This window comes from Palaemon carinicauda, chromosome 31 (genome assembly GCF_036898095.1).
Source record: "Palaemon carinicauda isolate YSFRI2023 chromosome 31, ASM3689809v2, whole genome shotgun sequence".
NCBI classification, from domain to species: domain Eukaryota; kingdom Metazoa; phylum Arthropoda; class Malacostraca; order Decapoda; family Palaemonidae; genus Palaemon; species Palaemon carinicauda.
In genome coordinates, this window is record NC_090755.1 from 13514828 (window position 1) to 13539473 (window position 24646).

General features: G+C 39.0%; 1 protein-coding gene across 6 annotated transcripts in view; it reads left to right on the forward strand.

Annotated features, from left to right (window-relative positions):
* Positions 1-971: 971 nt before the first annotated feature.
* Positions 972-24646, forward strand: part of LOC137624309 (acyl-coenzyme A thioesterase 1-like) — a 49448-nt gene continuing 25773 nt past the window's right edge. For 5 of the 6 annotated variants that reach the window (XM_068354923.1, XM_068354922.1, XM_068354921.1 and 2 more), the window contains exons 1-6: positions 972-1146; positions 7372-7484; positions 7599-7753; positions 11373-11532; positions 12632-12800; positions 13862-14064. In XM_068354923.1, coding sequence (XP_068211024.1) covers positions 7467-7484; positions 7599-7753; positions 11373-11532; positions 12632-12800; positions 13862-14064 — 705 coding nt within the window. In that variant the 5' untranslated portion in view covers positions 972-1146; positions 7372-7466. Of the gene's footprint in view, positions 1147-7371; positions 7485-7598; positions 7754-11372; positions 11533-12631; positions 12801-13861; positions 14065-22384; positions 23083-24646 lie in introns of those variants that run through there. The other variant, XM_068354919.1, reaches the window with a different exon arrangement.

Genomic DNA, 24646 nt, shown 5'->3' on the forward strand with positions numbered 1-24646 from the left:
TCTATAGGCCTACCTGAAGCATCTTAATATTGTTTTTGTTCCACAATATGTGCATTAATGATATTTTCTGTAATTTCATCGAAATGTTATTGTTTGTATTTGATTATTCCTGCTACTATAGTTTAATCTTTTGAAAGTTAAAATTTGTGTGAAGAGATTTTCAGTCTGTGCAACTGTAAAGGTTTAATTTGATCATCTCTAAAGTATTAAGTAATTTGCTCCTGCAGGAATTGATTTTTGTTACTTTATTCTTTTAGTTAGAGTTTATTAAAAGATAAACTCAGTTTCATATAAAGTATTTCTACATATAAATAGTCTTGCTTAGATATAAAGTATCTAACATTTCCAACCAGGGGTGTAGCTTGAATGATGATAGTCATTCTTCTAATCATTATTATTATCATTATATTCTATCTTATTTATTTATTTTAGTATTTTATTTATCTTAGTATGTTATTTACTTTAGTATTTTATTTATTCTATTTCGTTAATTATTTGATTAATTATTTAACATTCAACTTTTTAGTTATTTCATTATTTAATTATATAAATGCAACCTAAACTCAAAAAGTTGGATACTGAAAAAATGTAAAAAATGTTTAAGAGCTAAAAAATATACAGAATGTGGACGAAGTAAATTAAAAAGGAATAAATATATGACATATTTAGAACAAGTATAAACTATACTTCTGAGAAGGAATAACACAGTCACAAAATTGGAAGTTTAAACTTATTTCAATATAGAAAATTTTACTTTTTCTCTTACAGTCGGGTATATAGAAGAGAAAATATAAAATGAAAGAACCTGCAATATCCCTAAGGAGACAGGAAAAAGTAAGGTTATTTCTATTCAGTGAAATAATTATCTAAATCGAGAAAAATCTTGAAAAAAAAATTAATTCAAATTTCCCCGCAAACTGATTGAAGGAGCCGTTACAAAGACTGATTACACTTTGAAAACACGTGGAAAATCCGTAGAGTTTAAATGTAAACAATCTTATCTTTGAGTTGTGACCTGTATCCATCTCATTTTATCAGTTTATCACTAGTGTTACGTCTCCTCTGATCCCCAATATCTTTATCCTAACCTCCTGTGTGTTTATTCCCACCATTGTGCCCTGCCAAAACACTTACATAAGGTTAAAGGTTAGTGTGATTACGTAATATGTTTGTTACCTTTTCATCTGTATCTGAATCTGACCTTTAAGATAAGGTATAATTAGGGGAGCTATGGGGACCTTATCTGTTTATTCGATTTGTGGCAGATAATATCTTGGTTGTTCCTCAAAGAGATACCTTCGTCTAGCTTAGACTTCTCCTGGGTTACTTCATAGATTATGGTTTTATTATAGATACGGACGGAGAAAGTTCTTCTATAAGAAAATCAGCCTTTTCCTTACGAAAAAAAAGTCGGAGTCTCTGTAGCTTATAGGGACAGGCCTTGGACCGGCTGAAAATCGAGTACCAAAACGCCTGTTTGCTTTGAAAATTACATTTTCATTGCAAATATGTTTTCCGTCCAAAATTTTTTTCCGTCCGTACCTATAATTTTACCCAATTCGGTAAGTAAGGCAATTACTATACAGACCTGTCAGACAATTAATGTTAAGTCTGATTGGAATTAATGTATCCTGTTGGTCAAGGTTCGGATACCTGCGATGTATAGGAACACCACGTCGTAGGATAGTTAACGTGAGTTGATATTCCTTCAAGTTAAGTAAGGTCATGGATACCTAGGTTAGGTTAAGTAGAATTGTAAGGTTGCTGTGTTGCTAGTGCTGGTGACAATAAATGTTTAGCATGTATGCAGTTGTGTCACCGAATTTTTGTCCACCAAAGCACTCGGCTAACACGCGTAGTTCAACATGTACCGCTTGCCAGAAGAGAGGGTTAATGAAATAATGTCTAATTGTGAGTAAAGCGAGCCACAGCGGAGGACAGACCGTTATGTGAATAATTTGTGTTATGTTGTTTACCATCATACTCGAAGATACACTTGTTAGTTTGAGTGACAACGGACACGCATAGGAAGAATTCTTAAGTTTTTAAGCGAGCAGAAGGCCTGTGATCCAACGATCTACTAAATATGTGAACCCAAAAAATATTTCCTCCCATTTTCTATGCAAGTGGTAATTGGGTTTTTAATAAATGCGAGCCTATCCTAAAATACAGGGTTAAATTTATGGAAGTGGCCAGGTTTGTCGATTAATTTAATGGCAATGTTAAACAGAATACAGAATCCTTCCAGTCCGTGGTAGTCATCACTTAACGCTAATAAGTGTACTGTATCTATGAGTATGATGGTCAACAAACCAACTGGTTTTTGGCCCAACGTATTTCACAACTAAATATTTCATTGCTCGTCTGTTCTGACAAGCGGTATATGTTGTACTACGCAAGTTATTATTATTATTATTATTATTATTATTATTATTATTATTATTATTATTATTATTATAAGCCAAACTACAACCCTAGTTGGAAAAGCAAGGTGCTATAAGCCCAAGGGCTCCAACAGGGAAAAATAGCCCAGTGAGGAAAGGAAATAACTAAGCTACAAGAGAAGTAATAAATAATCAATATGAAATATTTTTAGAAGAGTAACAACATTAAGTTAGATCTTTTATTTATAAACTAATAAAGACTTCAAAACAGACAAGAGGAAGCGAAATAAGATAAAACAGCATGCCTGAGTGTACCCTCAAGCAAGAGAACTCAACCCCAAGAAAGTGGAAGGCCATGGTTCAGAGGCTATGGGACTACCCAAGACTAGAGAACAATGGTTTGATTTTGGAGTGTCCTCCTAGAAGAGCTGCTTACCATAGCTAAAGAGCCTCTTTTACCCTTACCAATAGGAAAGTAGTCACAACAATTACATTGCAGTAGTTAACCTCTTGTACAAAGAAAAATGTTTGGTATTCCCAGTGTTGTTAGGTGTGTGAGGACAGAGGAGAATGTGGAAAGAATAAGCCTGACTATTTGGTGTATGTGTAGGCAATGAGCCATAACCAGAGAGAGGGATTCTATGTAATACTATCTGGCCAGTCAAAGGACCCAATAACTCTCTACTGGTAGTATTTCGTCGTGAGTGGACAGGTACAGTATTTTGGCGGAAAAAAATTTGTTGATCCAGCTACCTACACACTACCCCAACCTATCTTTTCAGGTAAGGTATGTTAAGAAATGTATCCTCCAACCCCCCATATGAGGGGAAGGATACTGTAGATAGGCTGTTGTTCTGGACATGAATCTAGTTTCTCTTGTGATGGATTACCATTTATTCTTGGTTCAGGCCAAAACTAACCCCTGTGGCTTCCCCACGTGCAGACCTTTTGCAGATTGGCGGCGTCTCCTGCATAAGATCAGGTGCTCTTACAGTTCCGGGAAAGATGATCCAGGAAGAATTTTGGTTCCTAGGGGCTTCCTCCCTCCTAAGAACGAGACTTGTATTAAGTGACAATAGTTTGTATTCGTGTATGAACTAATCGCAAATTTTTAAAGTAAAGAAGGTCCTCAACTTACAAATATTTGGAGATACAAACACAAATCCAAATGAAATAATAATTCTCAGATATTGTATCATAGGTTCATAATAAAATATTGTAATAAAATGATATATGATTTAATGCAGTAAGTAACACAACAATTGCGATATGAAATGGGACTATTTGTTGACTTGTAGTTGAAAATCGTAGGCATGTGAGTTAGTTGAAGCCTACCTTTAGAGTAAGATTTACCAAAATTCGATTTACGAACAATTTCCTGGAACCTATTAAGTTTGTAAGTTGAGGAATTTCTGTCAAATACTTAGAGCTACACTTCCTGCCTCAGCCACCTTGCAAATCCCAGTCCTGACAGGTGAGCAAAGCTCCCCATGCTTCCTCTGTCGGGATTTGTAACTACCTCATTAAATTCTAACAGCCCTCCCAGCTTTGCTGTTGTCGCACTCTTATTGAAAAAATCAAATTTGATGGTAAGGGAAGTTACAAAATACTTTGAAAATATGTGATATTTATGTTTGATGATAAATGGCCAACTCAGTAGCTCTGAAGACTCAGTATCTGAGATTCATAAACGAGGAAAAGACATACCAGTTCAAGGTTCTATGCTTCGGTCTCGCAACAGCTCCTCGGTTATTCACCAGAGTGTTCGCCCTAGTGTCATCTTGGGCTCACAGGAACAGTATCCATTGTCTCAGATACCTGGACAATTGGCTGATTTTAGCAGACTTGGAGACGACCCGTCTTCTTCACCGGGACGTGCTTCTCGAGTTTTGTCAGGATCTGGGGATCCTGATAAATCATGAGAAGTCATCACTGCAACCTTCTCAAAGGCTGGTATACCTCGCTATGATCATAGACACCGTCCAAGAGAACGTCATCCCTTCAGACGAAAGCGTACACAGACTGAAGGAAGTGGCCACTCCCTTCCTCAAGAAAGAGGTTCTTCCTGCCTCTTGTTAGTTGAGTCTGTTTGGTCATCTAACATCTCTCATCTGTCTTGTTCCAGACAGCCACCTCAGGATAAGATCTCTGCAGTGGTAGCTGAAGTCGTGGAACCAACACTCCGATCCACTGGACACCCGAGTTCTTATAACTCAAGATCAGGTGACGGATTTGAGTTGGTGGATGGTAGACGGAAACCTTCGAAGAGGACAGAATCTTCTCGTTCCCTCTCTGGATTTGATGCTCTTCATAGATGCATCAAAAGAAGGGTGGGGGCTCACCTGCTGCACCATACGATCTCCGGCCTTTGGTCAAACTCAGAAAGGTACCAGCACATAAATCTTCTATGAATCTTCTGGAGATGGGAGCATCCTACCTAGCTCTTCATCAGTTCGAACAGTTGCTGGCAGGTCACTCTGTGGTGTTGATGAGCGACACCACAGTAGTGGCCTACCTAAACTAACAGGGCAGTACCTTTTCGCAGCTTCTATGCCATCTTGCAGTAAAGATCCTCAGATGGTCAGAAGAACATTCAGTGTTTCTATCAGCTCGATTCATTCCTGGCAAGAGGAATGTGCTTGCGGACAATCTGAGCAGAGCGACTCAGATAGTAGGCTCCGAATGGTCTTTGAATTGTCAGATAGCCAACAAAGTCCTGACTTCCTGGGGTTCCCCAACTGTAGAGACTTGTTCGTAACATCTTTAAACAGCAAGCTTCCGTTGTACAGTTCTCCAGTCCTGGACCCTCAGGTTCTATGGCAAGATGCATTCCAACAACGGTGGGACAACATTGATGTGTACTTCTTTCCCCTGTTTTGTCTGATGAGAAGACTGCTCAACAAGACCAGAGATCTAATGATGAATCATGTAGCTTCGCTATGTCATCATGCAGAGTGGTTTCCGGACCTCTTGCAACTTCTAGTAGATCTACCAAGAGAACTCCCTCTACGACCAGATCTACTCAAACAACCAAGCAAACATCTTGTACAAGACCATGCAGTTGCTTCGACTTCACGTGTGGAGGCTATCCAACGTCTCCTCTCTCAGAAGGGCTTTTCACGACAAGTTACGTAGCGAATGTCCGGATACTTGCGTAGGTCTTCAGCCTCGATCTACCAAGCTAAATGGAGAGTATTCTGTGGTTGGTGTCGTTGAAGGATTATCTCTCCACTCGATGCCACTATTCCAGTAGTAGCGTAGTTCCTTGTATACCTTCGGGAGGAAAAACTCCTTTCAGTGTTGGCGGTGAAAGGTTATTGCTCAGCCTTAAGCCTTGCCTTTAAGCTGAAAGGAGTAGATATTTCCTCTTCATTGGAGCTTTCTTTACTCATACAGAGTTATGAGATCATTTGCCCCCAGTCAGAGATTAGTCCTCCTCCTTGGAAAGTGCTTTGCCTCTTGACATCCTTGAAAGGACCTGCTTACGAACCATTTTGCCATACAAATGACCGAAATTTCACTTTGAAGACGGCGTTCCTGCTTGCTTTAGCCTCAGCAAAGAGAGTCAGTGAACTTCATGGCCTCTCGTATGACATCGCCCATTCAAAGGGATGGGGGGAAGTGACACAGCTTTGTCCCGGAATTTATTGCTACAGCTCAAAATCTTTGGGTACTGGACCATAGATTTGGGCCCTTTCAGATTGCGAGTTTTCATTCTGTAACCAATAACCCAGATCAGTTTTTACTATGCCTAGTGAGTAGTTTGAGATACTACCTTAAACGCACTGCAGCAACACGGCCCCAAACTAACACCTCTGTTTGTAAGTTCAGGTAGAGTAAAGAGGAGGATCACAAAGAACACAGTTTCCTCCTGATTCGCCAAGTAATCGAAAGAGCCTTGGCTCCTGATCCTCCTCAGGCTCGTCGACCTAGAGCCCATGATGTCAGGGGAATCAGTACTTCCCTGTCATTCAAGCGCAACTTTTCCGTGTTGCAAGTTCTCCAAGTGGGCGTGTGGAAGAGACAGACCATCTTCACAGCCCATTACTTAAAAGACGTGACCAACAGGAGACTCGATACGTTCACTATCGGTCCTGCGGTGGGTGCTCAACAAGTGGTTTAAGATACCTCAGGCTCCTTGATGGACAAGTAGCAGTTGGTTGAGGGCATTGGCTATCCAGGTTAAGACTGGGATGAATGAGAAGAATGTCTGGCTTTCCTTTCTTCATCTTCCCTTCCCTTGGGATACAGCACCATGGGTCCCTCTGCAAGCTGGGTTCAACCTCTGCAGGTAATTATCACTTCCTTGTGTAGCCTAGTATAAGTTATAAAATTGTTATACTGTACACGTCCCCATTGCTTTCTGCAAGGGACCAATGGGATACGTCTTGTTTTCCTATATAAACTCAAAGACGTTCATACAAACAACAACCTCTATTTTACTGCATAGTACTGGCTACGAGTATACTCACATTGTATATTACAGCGAGGTGTCAAAGTTTTCCCTAGACCACAGTCATATACTGTACTAGGTGAAACCGGGTCAGTGTCCATGCCAGATCTATGATTTCCACCCACCTAAGAGTGAGTCATTCACATAAATAATGGAAGGTTTGTTAGTATGGGAACAAATGGCAAATTCGGAGATAATTTGTATTGATCCCTAACTAATACAAACCTGTAGTTATTTATATAAATTGGCCCGCCATCACCTGTCCCCCAGAAGTCCTGCCTACATAAAAAGTGACGTCTCACTGCTGTGAGAGTCTATATAGAGGTGGTTGGGGGTAGCTTACCCACTCAAGCGGTTAGGCAGGGTTGCCACCTCGTATTCTAGTTCTAATGGCTACCTCCAGCTGCCGCTGAAAGATAATCCACATAAATAACTCCAGGTTTGTGTTAGTTAGGGAAAAATACAAATTATCTCCAAATTTGTCATTTTTCTGTAAGTTGCAACTTTTTAATTCTGCCTTTATTCTAATTGCAGAAATAAACACATCAAAGACGTGTTGTCATCACTACTCCAGCCAATTTGGATTTAAGAATTGTCAATTCTCAGTTACCTATCACTATTGAAGCAAAATGAACTCTAATTCAAAGGTAGGTGTGTTTTGTAATGTGTAGCCAAGTTTTTGCACTTGTGTTTCACAGAAGTGTGCATTAATTTGGACTTTATTAACAAAAGTAAATCTAGTCTTAACTTCTTCCTTTCAGGAAGGTGTAATATTGTCTGTTGATCCACTGTCGTGTCTTCATGATGAACCTGTTCATATAAAGGTATCAGGTTTAAAGCCAAACCAGGATGTCACTCTTCGGACGTCTATGAAGGATGTCCGAAATGTCCAGTTTGTGTCCTATGCACATTACAGGTAAAATGATTGCTATTAATGTTGAAGTAATGAAGTAGAGAATGACATTTACAGATGTATTCAGAGCATAAAAGAATCACTTGAAAGAAAAGGCTTTCAATTAGAACAAACGCATTGTTGATCATTTTGGAATTGATATTTTCTTAAGTTGCTGAAGATAGATTTCATTTGTTCCCTATATTTTTTCCCCTAAACTTTGTTTATACACATTCAGTATTTTTTTAGGTTTTCATTTTCTTAGTACGTATTTACATTGTTCATGTGACGGTCAATATGACTTTACATTTATTTTTCTATTTGTTCCGACAAGAATACAAACTCTTTCACTCTTTACAAAGGGTATTATTTTGGGGAGTGCATAAAACCAGCCAAAAGACTTTTTCGCAAGGTATAATTACCCACTGCTAGTTAGCGGGGTGTTATCAGTGGTATACCAACCACTCCTCACACACACACACACACACACACACACACCGGTGATATGCCTTCACGTTTTATTTTGACTCGGGAGTGAATGGATGTTCCTTCTGTCTCTCCCAATAACCCTTATAAATAGGCCTTTGACTTTATGTTGTTTCTGCTTGTTCGTACTCCATTGGAGGGTGAATGAATAGAACAATGATCCGCCGACCCTTGGACTGTCGTACAACCTGTAGGTCTGGACATCGTTACTTCCCTTAGCGAGGCAACGACGCCCTCCACCATGGGAGTCAATCTTGTACTCCTTCCTTCCTTGGGGCCTTTGGGTCTCCCCGCTAAGGAATGATTGGTTGAGACTTTGCTGACTTAGGCCATAGGTCTAAGGAACCTCCTGTGTCTGCCAGTAGTGGTCTCAGCTCCTTCATGTTCTCTTGTTTGCACTGCTTTGGTAGTTAGACAAAAGCAGTTGCTAACAAGTACCCCTCGGGGTTTCCTGTCGGGCTATCCTTTCAAGGAGAACTCAGAATCTGACTTCGGTCACGTTTCACAGCTCATAGTCTGCAATACCTCCCCTCCCGGGACAGTGAAGCTTACTGTACCTCGGGGAAGAAAGACCTGGTCGGTCTCAAATGTGACAGGATGGCGCTCGGCTTTGAGCCTCCTCTTTAATTTTGTACTTAGTCAACTTTTCCTCGACAGAACTATCACTCCTCTTTCAGTGTTGAGCTTTCTGGTTACCAAATCAAAAGTTAAACCACCTCCTCTGAGCGTAGTTTTTGTACTATGCTCTTGGAAAGTATTACTTCACGCCGCTAGTCAGTCCTCAGAACATGATTCTTAAGATGGTTCTATCCTTCTCACTTTAGCCTCAGCTATGAGTGCCAGCGAAGAACATGCTCTCTTCTACGACATATCTCAGCCAGGGGATGGAGGTCTAGTAACACTAGACTTCATCCTTGAGTCTGTTGCCAAGCCTCAGACTCCAGCTGTAGTTGTCCAAAGGTTCAGGTTCTTCCAGACTGAATGTCTGTACCTTATCCTTTGACTCGGATCATTTGCTACTAAGTACTGTAAGAGTTCTGAGGCGTCACCTTATACGATCTGTAGTAGCTCACCTGGACGTGAATAAGTTTCCGTGAACATGGATAGTGTCAGGAGGATACTTACCAAGAATACAAATTCTTCTTAGATCCGACAGGATATACTGTAGATCAGTCCCTGAACCAAGACTCATCTCCAAAGGTTCTCAGACCCAGAGCTCATGATTTCAAAGAATAGCATGTCTCTAGCATTTAAAAAGAACTGCTCTATGAAGCAGGATTTTTAGAATGGTGTGTGAAAGCATCAGACGACTTTCACAGCCATGAACTGCAAGTCGTAACCCACAGGAACCTGCGTACTTAGGTCCTGTGGTGGCAGCATAACATACAGTTTAAAATACCTCGACTCTCTTGCAGGACAAGTAGCAGTAGGTCGAGGGCAGACGTTTCCCGGGATTAGTTTTTGATGAACGCTAGAGTAACTGGTCTCTGTTCTTTTTTTCTTCCCCTCTTGGGGCACAGCACCCATGGTACTCTGCAAGCTGACTTCCTCCTTCTGCAGGTAAACACCATATCCCTTGTGTAACCTAAAATATGATAGGTATTTGTTATGTCCCCATCATCCTAGCGAGGGGGAGTCGGGCAAGTGTGGAATTCAACTACAAACAATTCCTTACCTGGTCAAGTCACAGTGCTTTGTTCACACAATCACACCTATTGCCCAAGCAAGCAAGCAAGCAAGCAAGACGTAAGGGTGTCAATATTAAGCTATTGCAAAGCACAGAATCACACCCCGGGTCAGATATCAGCCAGTTTGTTTAGGACTTCCAGCTACCTAAGGGTGAGTCTCCACTGCAAAGAGTGAAAAGGTTTGTATTCGTGTCGAAACAAATGACAAATTTAGAAATAGATTGTGACTTTCCTAACCATACGAACCTTGAGCCCTTTACATACACATACCTGTCCCTCCATAACCTAACCTCCGAGAATGTCCTGCCTGCAATTGAAAAGTGAAGGTGTTTCGGTGGTGTGTGTGAGAAGGGGTGGTTGGTCAAGCCCCCTGCTAACCCCTTCCCCTACACAAACTACCAATGTTTAATTATACCTAGCTAAAAAGTCTTTTGGCTAGTTCACAGCATTCGCCGAAATAATATCCAGTGCAAAGAGCTCAAGGTTTGTATAGTTAGGAAAAATACAAATTATTAAAAAATTTGTCATTTTTGTAGGATCTTAGTTGTCTCATTATTCAAGGAATACAATGTTTTTGTCTCATCATTGATACTTTGATTTTGTTTCCAGACTTTGGATAGCTGAACATTTTTATCAAATATTTTTATCAAATGTTAGTAACTTTCATACGCATAAATTTATTTTGTACAGTAGTTTATTTACTCATACATTATATTACGTACGGAATAAGTATCACTAATTTGAGGTTATGCAGATCCAGTCAGTGTCTTGGTTTGTTATGTTCTGGTATGATGATTCCTGATCAGAGTTCTGAAGCTTAATTAGCCACTTCCCTAAACACCTTTGAGCACATCAGAAGAATTTAGTATTATAATATTATTATTAAAAGCTAAGCTACAACCTTAATAGAAAAGCAGGATGCTATAACCCCAATGGCTCCAACAAGTAAAAATAGCCCTGTGAGGAAAGGAAATAAGGAAATAAATAAACTACAAGGTAAGCAACGAACAATCAAAACAAAATATTTTTTCCTATATAAACTGTAAAAAAAAAAAAAATAAATGGAAGAGAAACAAGATAGAATAGTGTGCCTGAGTGTACTGTACCTTCAAGCAAGAGAATTCTACCCCAAGACTCTGGAAGACCATGGTACAGAGGCCATGTCACTATCCAAGACTAGAGAACAATGGTTTGATTTTGGAGTGCCCTTCTCCTAGATTTTCCTACCATAGCTAAAGAGTCTCTGCTATCTTTACCAAGAAGAAAGTAGCCACTGAACAATTACATAGCATTAGTTAACCCATTTAGTGAAGATTTGTTTGGTATTCTTAGTGTTGTCGGGAGTTTGAGGACATAGAAGAATGTGTAAAGAATAGGCCAGTTATAATAAATAACTTCATTTTACAAGCTTGCTAAGGAAGATGAAAGTACAGAAAGGGTACCTGTGTCATCCGATGCTTATGTTTCAGAGCTAATGGCAACGGTGAGGTTGACGTCAATGAGATGAAATCATTAGGTGGACAGTACAAGGGGCTATTCCCCATGGGACTCTTTGGATCTCTCGTCCCCGCACCGAATGAATACAAATATACTAGGTTTTTCAAAAAAGACGTTGAAAATCCTAACATTGTGAGTAATTTTCTATCTTGTTTATTTGTGTGTTTTTATATGATTGAGATTTTCCTGTGTTTTTTTTTTTTTTTTTTTTTTTGCAGAGTGCAGGAATGAGGTTCATTCGCATTGCTTTTTTTTTTAGATTATAATTTCTCATTCCAGGATGAATTAATTCTTGTTTGAAAGTTCCAGCTGTAGGTTCTAGGACAAGAAGTCTCTGGTTAATCTTTTAAAATTTTTCTTATAACTTTTTAGTCCATTGAAACCAAAGTATGACATTGGCAACTCAGGAGCTACTTGTCTTTTTAAAAAATACTGTATTCCATCTAGATTTCTGTCTCTATAAATGGCAAAGTCAAGTAATATGTTTTTAATTTTGCTGAACCTAAAGACTAAATGTAGTAAACTTAGCTTCAGGAAAACTAGAATGAGAAAGATCAAGTTTCTCATAGCTCTGATTACTGTCAAACACGTCAGCAAAGAACAGTAAAGTCGTAGCACCAGTGTTTGCGGTTAAGGGACCTCTACTCCAACTTATGAGAATGGACCTTAAGCTGAACAGTAGAGTTCAATATCTTTTACTGTAGCTTTTGCAAGTTCTTTTCTTTATTGCTTTGTCCCCTTAGATGGAAGCTTACTTTGTATAGTTGTTTCCCAGTTTATATTGTTAAAATCGTATAAGACTTATGAGACATGCTTTTAGTGAGCAAAAAATCCCTTAGGCCCAAGGGATCTTTTACAAAATAAAGGCAGTCAAGATGATTTCAAACGTAAAATAGGGATTTTGAAAAGTACTCTTAATAGTGCATCAAGAAAGGCTCATTGTAAACAATACCTACAGGTCAGGAGTCTGTATAGGCACATGTTAGTCATGAGACTTGAGACTTGAATGAAATGACAGACCATTTCACTGCTGGTAAAGTCATTGCAGGATTTAATATACTGTACTCTCATTTCCCTCTAGATTTTAGTTTATTTGTGAGGAAATTCATTTACAGTATGTTGAAAACTGGTGAAATCTAACCGAGGCCCTTTGCATCAATAGGCTTAGGAGATGATGTTGATTTTGAGAACTTACATGCTGTATCATTAAATATCTTAAATTTCCACTTAGGTTACAGTTGGCGTGTATGACGGACATGTTAGTATTGAAGCGCTGTGCGTATCAGAAGAAATGAAACCTCTTTCATCTGTTATTCACGAGAGGCACTACATGGGTCCTGGCGTACAGCGCATTCCTGTGCGTTATGGAAAAGTTAGAGGCTCCCTGTTTTTACCTCCAGGTAAGGCACCTACTTTTACTTACTTTGATGGCTACTTTTCAGGTCCCATACAGCAGGGGAACCCCACTCTTTGCAGGACCTCCACTCTTGTTCGTTCAGAGTATTCAACAGTTCATATCACGTATTGCTCACGTATTGGCAAGACATTTACAGTACAGTAGATTTTTCAGCAGCCTCAGAATTTTGCAGAAATAATTTTGTTTCAATTGGTAGAATTGGCCTGATAATCTGATCTAAGTGGGGCTCTCAGGAGTTTCTAAAATTAGTTGTATCAGCTCTTACTTTATCTGATCTTTTGCCGTACTTCTTCGTTTTTTGCTATGAAAGTACTCCTGACCTTGAAAGTAATATTTGTTTTTGATCGTTTCATACTTTAGAATTGCTAAATCTGATGTGAAGATCTGTTGTAATTTGTATTTTATTTAGAAATTTTTTTGTTGAGAACCTGCTCCTCTTGTTATACATATATGAAGTTGGGCAAACCTTATTATCCATTTCCTTCCCCAAGCAATGCCTTCTTGAAAGAAGGAAATGACTTCTTTGTGAATTACCACACTATTCTTAGACCAATATACTTTATTGTTGCTGTATTATGACTATTAAGAAGTGCCTTCGAATATGTAGATAAGAGAGTGACTCATTCGTTACGTTTGTTTGTTAGAGAAGAACAGTGGACGAAGGTGTGAAGTAGTGTGACTGGAAAAAAGCTGTACCAAATAGAGTGAGGAGTGATTCATGTAATTTATGTAGTTGGGGAAAAAAGAGGTTGCAGCTGTGAATGTTAACTTTGAGGATGGATGTATTAACCAAAGTTAATAAATGTATTTAATGAGGTTTCGTAACCCAGGCATTTTTCTACTGTTGAGTGTGCGTATGTACTGTATTAGTGTTTTATAAAGTTGTGTAGTATTTCTGGTGTTTAGCATCTGCATTGTCTAGACAATAGTATCCTCACAGCCTGTCCTTCGACCCTGTTCTCACCATCTTTGGAGCTGTAAGCGCTGATACGGGGATGGGCCAATGTACCTGCATTTTATGTTATTGTAAGGTTCCCTTTGCAGGTGATGGTCCATTCCCAGGAATTGTAGATATGTTTGGTACTGCTGGAGGCCTACTTGAATACAGGTCGGCCCAGTTTGCTAGTCGTGGCTTTGCTTCACTTGCTCTGGCTTTCTTCAACTATGATGATCTTCCCAAAGGCTTAGAAGAGTTTGACATTGCATATTTTGAAGAGGCTGTAGAGTATCTTCTGAAGCATGAGAAGGTTAGTATTGCTTTTCTTTTTAAAGTAGAGGGAAACCTTATCCGTGGTAACTAGGTTCCAAGCTACAACAATTCTATTGTTGCAGAATTCTGTGGATAATATGCAAAATAAACTAAAGATGATTTTTCTTGTAAATATTCACTTTTTACCTGTAATTGTGCTTTAAATGTAAAGTAGCTTCAGTAGTTGATGTACTTGCTGAGTTTCTATCCATGACGGTGGTAAAGGATAGTAATAGTATGATGGTAAAACAACCTCTGACTGGTTTTTAAAGGAACATACTGTGGTACTCTCCACTAAGAGACTTATTAAATCACCTTGGATCTTCTACAAGGATACGTAATATAGTACTTAAGAAGTTGGAATGCACTACAGCACCCTCTATTGATTTTCATTGATCATATACACGTACATATGTACTATCTTAGTAATTATGGTAAACGTGAGATGATACAGTACTCTTAACACCCTCACTTGATCTCATGCTAAGTAATCAATTACTTTACATTTTTTACAAACATGAATTCCATAATAAAATCACAAAAGTTTCCTACACTAAGTTATAAACAATTTAACAGTCATCTGGTGAGATACAGGTTTAGTGAAAACATCAGCTATATTTTTATTTATAGGCACATGAAACAATTCAATGAGACTATCAGCTACAACATTCCTGATAAAATGATAATGTAACGTCTATGTGCTTCGTTCTTTGCTGATTAATAGGATTCCTTGCTAAAGCTATTGCACCTTGATTATCAGCACCTATACTGACTTTAGGTGTATCTTATCTAGTAAGTATAAATGCTAACAGCTTCCTAAGGAACAAAGCCTCTTGGATACAAGCTGAAAGTGCAATGTATTCAGCCTCGCAGCTAGATAGAGAAACAACATTTTGCTTCTAGCTTTTACATGAAATGAATGCACTGTTTTTGCTCAATCTAAAGAGCTTTCGGTACAAATAAGACGATGCCCAATCTACATCACTAAAACCTTGTAGACGAATAGGACCATTTGACTTTCTAAATTCTAAAGCATAACATATACAGTAGTTCCCTTCAAGTACCTTAGTACACCTTTTGCTACATTCATATCTCTGACAGTAGGTTTTGACATCTTTTGTGACAACTTTGTGACTATAGAACTTATATCTGGTCTAGTTGCCATCATGGCATAAATCGAACTACCGACAACTTCTCGGTACAATCTTGGATCATCTAAGATAGGAGATACATCTACATCTTCATCTTTATCTAAACCAACTTCACAAGGAGACACTCTAGGTTTACAGTCTTTCATGCCAACTTTCTCTAACACTTTTTTCAAAATATTGTTTCTGTGACATAACAATACAATCATCGTTTGTTTTGAACTCGATACTTAAGAACCATCTCAATTCACTTAGATCCTTCATTCTAAATTTACTCAACAGAGACTGTTTACCACCTTTCAACAAAGTTTCATTACTAGTTGCAATAATCATGTCGTCAACCCAGAACATTATAATTACTGTCCCAACTTTAGCTATCTTCCTGTTGTGGTAGCCAAAGTGGTAATGTCCCTGACTGGTGAACGCCTGACTGGGGTTCGAGTCCCACTCAAACTCGATAGTTTCTTTGGTCGCTGTAACCTCACCATCCTTGTGAGCTAAGGATGGTTGGTTTGGGAGAGCCTATAGGTCTATCTGCTGAGTCATCAGCAGCCATTGCCTGGCCCTCCTTGGTCCTAGCTTGGATGGAGAGGGGGCTGGGGCGCTGATCATATGTATATACTGTATGGTCAGTCTCTAGGGCATTGTCCTGCTTGATAGGTCAATGTCACTGTCCCTTGCCTGTGCCATTCTTGAGCGGCCTTTAAACCTTTAAACTAGGATCTGCATCTGATTGTTCAAATTCGTTTTGAGATCAATGACTGTGTAACAAACTACTGTATTCCAGTTTCTACTACTCTGTTTTATCCCATATAATGACTTCTTCAGTTTCTCATCACCATTACTGTTTTCACTATAAGCCTCAGGTTGGTTTACATATAATTCACAATCAATTGGCACATTTAAGTAGGCAGTTTTTACATCCATTTGATATACAATTAAATTTGCCTCTAAACATTCTTGCATTAACATTCTGATAGATGTCATATGGGCTGTTGGGGAAAGGGTTTCTGTATAATCTACATTCTCTCTCTGAGCATAACCTTTCGCTACATATCTTGCCTCGTGTTTTACATGTCCACCTACATCAAATTTTGTAGCATAAATCCATCTTCCACCAATATTATTTTTACCTACAAGCAACTGTGTCACTTCAAAGGTATTATTTTTAAGAAGTATTTCAATCTCTGAATCCATAGCTTTTCCCCACTCCTTAGATTCTGTGCATCTTATAGCATCATCATATGTTTGAGGTACATAACTCATACGATAACAGTAAACATTAGTGATATTTGTGTGATCTGATAAATATTCTTCATAGTCCTTAAGATACTCAGGCCTACTACGTTTTCTGCTTGGGTATCTTCGTTCGTTTACATCTTCCCGCTGTTCTTGAACATTTGATTCAACAGTATTCTCTCTTACATTAGTTTCAAGTTTGACATCTTTTCTGACATAATCATCATCATCATCATCATCATTAACGTTTTGTTTGTCAATAATTTTTTCTGTAAATCTTACACATCAGACTCGTTTAATTTTGTTTAGAGAAGGAAAATAATAAGCAGGACTTTCTTTATCATATCCTACAAATACTACTTCCTCAGTCTTAGCATCTGCTTTCTTCCCATCATTCACAAGAGCAAAACATTGAGAATCAAACGCATGATATTGCTTAGATTTAGTCTGCTACCCGTGAAGGATTCAACAGGGGTTTTCTCTAATCTAGGATTATAACACCTGTTTCTGATATACGCTGTTGACGTAATGGCATAGGTCCACAAGTATTTCGGTAAATCCGAATCTAAAAGTAAACAGGTGGCCATTTCAAATAATGTTTAAACTGTCTTTCTGCTGATCTGTTCTGATGAGGAGACAAGCATGCAGAAGTTTCATGCTCTATTTTGTTTTCTACCATCAACTCTTTGAACTCTCTATTCTTGAACTCGCTACCATTATCACTTCTCAACCTTTTAACACAACCATAGGGGCCTACATTTACTAAAAATTTCCTTGTGGGTTGAGTAGTATCGCTTTTATTCTTCAGAAAATATACTGTAACTAATCCTGAATAGTCGTTGGTGAAATTCAAAGCGTGCCTAAAACCTTCTCTAGCTGTAGGATTTACTGGACCTGCTAAGTCACAATGTACTAGTTCAAGAGGAGACTTTGCCCTAGCATCGGACATTCTTGACCTCTCTTTAACCATTTTACCTTTAATACAAACTGTGCAATCTTTGACTTTCGTATCAGTGATTTCCATCCCTTCTACGATCTTCTCTAATTTCTTGACATCTTGGAGATTACGACTTAAAATTTTATGCCACTCATGCAAAGAATGCAATGCCTTTCTAGAGGAGATGGCACTGTTAAGGAAATACAATTGATCTCTTCTCTGAATGTCAAACCTTGCACCATCTTTACAATTGAGTTCGACCGAGTTTTCTTTAAATTCTACACTTGCCCCTTTAGTTGCCTGAATGAGGGAACATACAAATCATTATCAAGAATAGCTTTTCTAACAACACCCATATTGTCAACAATATATAAATTTCAGCACATCCTCGACCTTCAGCTAAACTTACACGGCTACCACCAGCCAATTCTGTTCGATGCTCATCACTAACAAAACTGGGGTCATAGAAAATAAATTTCTCCTTATCATTCACTATGTGAGTTTATCACTCTTAACAATGGATCTATTGTCACCCATCAGTAATCCTATAGTACACATTTTAAAACAAGATGAATGTGAACCTTCAACCTGTTCCATATTCTTAACAGATTCTTTTTACTTCCTCTTACAATATCTAGTGTCATGGGTACTGTTTTTTGCATACATTACAACATCGCTTCTGCCTGTAAGAGGGATCTGAGGAAGTTGGTTTCTGACACAAAGGATTTCCACATTTATGGCTTTCTTCTTGGCAATCATAGCACACTATTGCATGTGCAGGGTCAGGGTCTTTACCTTGAAAGGGCTTTTGTACATTATTTTCTTTACACTCTGATTCATTATGACAAAACCTTTCGGTTTCTTCATAGCTGCACAAATTTACTTTGAATTTACTAAATGTTAAGTGCTTTTCTTTCTGAGTAACTACTGTAGAAAATGGTTTGAATTCTAAAGGCAATCCTTTAATAACCATCACAACTTATCACTTCACCAGCGGTTTCTAAAGCAGCAGCAGCATTTTTGGCTTAAATCACATAATCACTCATAGTTTCTGTGGAGGATTTCTGTAAAGATGTAATTTCCGTATCTAAACTTATCACTCGCGGTTTTCCACTTGAAGTATATCCACGCAAAATCTTCAAAGCACCTCGACCAACGTCCTTAGCACCTCGGATAACTAAGGATGAACTTCTGTCGTCCAAATACTGAATGATTTTTGGCAAAAGCTCCAGCATCACGTTCTTCATCCAGGTCAGCGTCTGCTACTCCACCTCCGATAGCAGGTAGGACAGTGTCATGTAACTTCTGGAGATGTAGATACCTTAGTAATTTGACTTCCAATATTTCATACTTGCATTCATCAACCTGCTCCTGGGCTCATAACCTTACGGTGGTAAATAATAGTAATATTAGGATGGGAAAACAACCCAAGACGGGACATACTGCGGTACTCTCCACAAAGAGACTTATTACATCACGTTGGACCTTCTACATGGATACATAATATAGTACTTAAGAAGTTGGAATGTACTACAGCACCCTCTACTTTATTGATTTTCAACAATCCTGTACACGTACCTATGTACCATATTCATAATTATGGTAAACATGAGATCATACTTTTAACAGTACTGTGGTGTAATAATATTATACAGTACATAATATTATTATGGCAATGTTAATACAGTATCCCCGCCTCTCTCTCATATACTGCATTTAACTGACATTTTATCTGATTCTGAGTGTTTTTCTGATTTTTGGATTTTAATTTTGTTAAGGAGCACAGGTTTGATAGATAGAATTTAAATATCTATTTATCATGGATTGTCATTTACAATTTATTTTTTTATAATTACATTTTGGTATATATTTGTTCTGACACTCTACAAACCCTTTCGCTCTTTATGGGAATATGCTTCTGGCAAAGCTGGAAATTAGCCATAACACTTTTAGCTAGCTTGGCTGGGGGTAGTTGCTTGCAACTGGTTGCAAGTCTCGACATCAATTGACAGGAGATGTTTACTTGCTAGGCAATCCCTAGGCCCCTCAGAGGTAACCGAAGAGAATTGACCTATTGCTTGAGAGTCGAGGTTCCTTGTTCCTCTTGATTAGACTGGCCAACCCTTAAGGGGTGGAGCAACAGACAACATCCTCTGAGCGAGGTGACTTGTCCTTCAGCTACTCCCCTTCTGTTGACTAAACATCAGTGACTTTGATTGATGGTTATCACTGAAGCTTATCCTCCAAGGATATACTATACAGTAGTACCTTGAGTTACGAGCAAGCTGCCGAGCAAATTTTTGCATTGATATACGAGCAAAAACTTGATATACAAGCGCGCATACAGATGCTGACGCTAGATGGCTGAGTGCATGGGAACTGCTCTCGAGGCTCGCAACGCTCATTCGTTTCGCCTGATCTCCGATGTTTGAACACATCTCCGAGCATTGCCCGTCCAGGTTGCATTATTTACGTGTTTTTAACGTCAATATGTGGCCAACTAACTCAATAGTCATGGGTCCAAAGCAAGTGAGTGGAAACCAGGGCAGTGATTAGAAAAAGCGCATGATGATGATTGAGGTGAAACTTGAAATTATCGAGAAGCATGAGGGTTGTGTATGAGTGTGTGAGCTGGCCCGCCATTACTAGAGGAGTACATCGACAATATGTACCATCCCCAAAACAGAAGGATGCTATTAATAGTACGAAGCCTTCGAGAGGGGTAACCATCCTGTCGAAGCTACAATGTGTTGTAAATGATGAGATGGAGAAGCTTCTGTTGTTGTGGATTAAGGAGGAGCAGGTGGCGTGACTGAGGCAATCATCTGTGAGAAGGACAGCACAATCTACGAAGACTTGAAACAGAGGGAAGCAGTTGAGAGTGGGGAGACATCGACGCCAGTGGAGACCTTCAAAGCCAGTTTTGGCTGGTTCGATAACTTCAAAAAGTGAACTGGGATCCACTCGGTTGTGTGGCGTGGGGAAGCTGCAAATTCCGACGCGAAAGCCGCGGAGGAGTACGTCGAACGTTTTGCCTCACTTGTTGCTGAAGAAGGCTACATCCCCCAAAGTCTTCAACTGTGATGCAACTGGCCTGTTTTGGAAGATGCTCAGGAAGACATTTGTCACAGCAGATGTGAAGAAACTGCCGGGCCATAGACCCATGTAGGATCAACTGACTCTACCCTTATGTGCCAATGCCAGCAGTGACTATAAGATCAAGCCACTGCTGGTGTACCACTTAGTAAACCCACGTGCTTTCAAGAGCCAAGGATTCTCAAAGAAAAACTTCAAATCATGTTGCGCGGAAATCCTAAGTCTTGGGTCATGAGACATTTCTTCACAGAATGGGTTACTCTGTGCTTTGGTCCGGCAGTCAAGAAGTATTTGTTGGAGGAAAACCTGCCGTTAGAATGTCTTTTGATCGTAGACAATGCCCCTGGTCTCCCTCCAGGTTTTGAAGAGCACATTCTTGATGAATTCAAGTTCGTCAAGGTCCTCTATCTCTCGCTCAACACCATGCCACTCCTCCAGTCCATGGAGCAACAGGTCGTTTCCAGTTTCCTGAAACTGTACATGAAGCATTTGTTTAAGAAATGCTTCGATGTCACGGACAACACCAATCTCACCCTTCGTGAATTTTGGAAGGACCACTTCAATATTGTTTATCACTTGAAAATTATTGATGAAGCATGGCAGGGCATAACGCGAAGAACCTTAAATTCAGCGTGGAAAAAATTGTGGCCAGATTCCGCCGTAGCTGAAAGGGACTTCGAAGTGTTCGATACGCTGCAGCCTGACCCCGAACCCATTGTGTTGGAAGAAATCGTGTCTCTTTGAAAGGTCATGGGGCTGGAGGTAGATGAGGCGGACATGAACGACCTTGTCCAGGAGCATCAAGAAGAGTTACGACAGAAAAATTGATCGAGCTCCAGAAGATGCAACATATGGAGGTGTTGTAAGAGCTCAGTAGCGAGGAGGTGGAACCGGAGGAACTCCTTTCTTCGAAGGAGATTAAGGAAGTGTTGGCTAAGTGGCAGCACGTGTCTGATTTTGTAAAAAAGAGACACCCGGAAAAATTGTCTTGTGGTTGTGCTTCAGCTTATTACGATGACACTTGTGTAAGTCGTTTCTGCAACATCTTGAAAGGGAGACAGAAACAAATCTCCTTGGATAGGTTTTTTTTTTTTGAAAGGCCTACAACAAGTGAAAGTGAAAGCGCGGCAAAAACACCTAAGACAAGTGAGGAACCGTAGAAAAAAATGAAAAGTTGGAATGCTGTAGTCTCTTGATTCTCAAAATAGGTTTTCCTTGAGGTGGCGTTGCCGTTGAGGAACTCGTCAAGGCGGGATGCCATGTCTCTCGTGCCAGAGAGGCATGGAATCATGGAGGACTGCTTCGAAGGACTGACAGATCCATTGCTCTCTCTCTCTCTGCCTGTTTTGATAATCTCTCATTATCCAGCTCACTCTGTAAGCAATCTCCCTAGTTAAAGACTCAGGTTTGTATGGCTAAGAAGAAATTGTAAATGACCTCATAAATTTGATGTATTTTTAAAACAATGATTTTGACAAGAATGTTTTGTTAGTTGGTTAGGTGTAGAAATTTATTCATGTGATGCTGTTGGTATAATATGCAGTGGGGTCTTTAACTTTAAAAATGTCATTTTAGAATTGATAGGGGTGTTTTCCAATTGAAATGGGGGAAGACTAAAAGGTTGCAGTTATTTTTTATTGATGATGAAAATTAATTTTAATCCAGGTATAAATTTCATATTCATAACCCAATGAATAGACACATTATAATGGAACCACACCCCTTCTGTCATCTTTTATCGTGGTTCCTTCTTGAATAAATCTCCGACTTACCTGAGAAAAAGTTAGAAGCAAAGTCTGCTTGAATTTCCACCTCAAAGAGATTCAACATAAGTGAAGTAAGATAGAAGTACATCAAGTGAGAAACCAATTTGATTCAATTTCTGTATATTTTTTCAGGTCCTTCATTCTGGTGTAGGTTGCATTGGTATTAGCAAAGGGGCAGATTTAGCTGCGTCAATGGCTACATTTATACCTTCTGTTGTTGCGTGTGTCGCTATAAATGGGTATTTTGCACCTGTAGAAAAAGGCATAAGAGTGAAAGACAAATTCTATCCGGCATTCCCACAAAAGTACGATCATATGAGAATGACTGACGATGGAATATTTATGCCTCTGACTTGTAGGCCAGAACTTAGAGCAGTGGAGAGGCTCATGTTTCCCCTTGAAAAGTGCAATGCTGCTTTTCTCTTCATAGTTGGGGCAGACGATCGTGATGTTGCATCCGAAAGTCACGCTCAGCTTGCCTACCAATATTTCTCTTCTCAAGATTATAAGAATGATTATCATGTCGAGTCATATCCTGGTGCCGGACACTTGATTGAACCTCCGTACTCTCCACACTGCTATGCTTCTTTCCAACATTCTGCAATGGGACCTATTTGCTGGGGTGGCACTGCAAAATACCACACCGAGTGTCAGGTCGATGCTTGGGAAAAAGTTCAGAGATTTTTCTGGCATCACCTGGTGGAAAAGAGCAAAGGCGACGATGATAGTCAATTGTATAACATTCCTGTAAAGAGTCATCTTTGAATTGTGTAAAAATTAAAACTGTTAGTGTTGGCAATTAAAGATTCTATTTTCTATGGACAAACAAGTACCATGATCTTTCTATAAGTTTATATTCTAATGCTTTTATTATACTATACATGGTTCCAATTCACCATTGATTTACTTCATCTAAACAGAATAAATGAAATCTAGGTTATTTTATTAATCAATTTAGGATAATGCATTTTTGTCATTATGGCTTATTTAAAATGGCTTGTGTTGTACGTAATAAATTGTCTCCACAGTAAACATATTAAGTTGCTTTAGACTAATGCGCTACCTAGTCATAAGATTATGTGAGGTTTTAGAATGTTGAACTGTCTTTATTTCACATTACTGTCTCCCTTTGGAGTTGACTCAATACCATCGTTACCCCAAATAGGTCACATTTTCCTGTTTTCTTCCCTTCAAGAGGCCACGCCTATTGCCCTCCAGGCCAGCATATGGTGATTAATGGCAACCAGGCCAATCTCCCACATTAGGTCATACTTACCAATCTTTTCCTTACCCCTGAAGGAAACTCCTACTATGACTTTCATAAAAGAAAATTTGTACACCATAGGTTTTCTATGTTTTGTGTTACAGTATCCTTATAAAGTAACATACCTCCTTATCCAGTTTCTTGAGATAGCAGCCAAGAGCAGAAGTAGAAAATTCAATGAGGTGTTTACATAGATCTTACTTATCAATCCTTTAGTTGTGGGTATTTTTATTTTCCCCCAGTAATGTTTTGAGTGTTTCCTTTTTGGATTTTAGCTTATTTAACTCTTAATGGCATTGGTACGTATATCGGTGAATTTAGTTCACGTTTTTGCGGAGGTTTTAGTTTGGTTTGAAAGGTCGTTACATCTCTTCTTTGCTGTTCGGTTCAGTGTATAGCTGACTGCTTTGAAGTCGTTATACATGAATATCTCCCCTTTCACACGCCTTGACTATTTTGCTTTGCATTTAGCTCAGGGAAATCCATAGAAGACAGAATGAATTTTCCCTTAATGTATCCTTTAGTATTTTCTGGCACACGTTTGGCTATACGACTTGGAAGTTCAAACCTCGGGGGGTAGGGGGGACACTTAAGCTTTCATGATCAACCTCATGTAAACAATAATAATGGTTTGAATGTATCTTACTTTTGGTAGCATAGTAGAGAATTTTCTAGAAAGAGAGAGTTTGTATTGGAGATGTATTTCCTAATTCTTGTTTCAAATGCATTAGGCCTTTTGAAATGTAGGGTTCTTGTCTTTAGCACCGTAGTCATTTCTGTATAGGAATTAAAATTCCTCATATCGTCAGTTTCATTTTTATGGCCAGATACCACATTTCTACTCTTGTAGTCAGCCACTACTTCATAATTCCATGTCCATTCCAAAGCCTAGAGATATTTGCTAATCTCAGTCATGCGAGTTATGACTCGGACATTTGGTTTTAGTCAGCTGAAAGAGGAGTATTCTTCTGCTGATTATAATTCCCACATGAATTACTTGTCAGGCTAATGTAGATGATAAGTTTTGTCGTGAAATCAATGCAATCTTCTAATGACGAAATCATAATTTTTAAAACAAACCCATCATTTCTATCAGATGTCCTACCTCACAGTTCCAAATTAGCCATAAG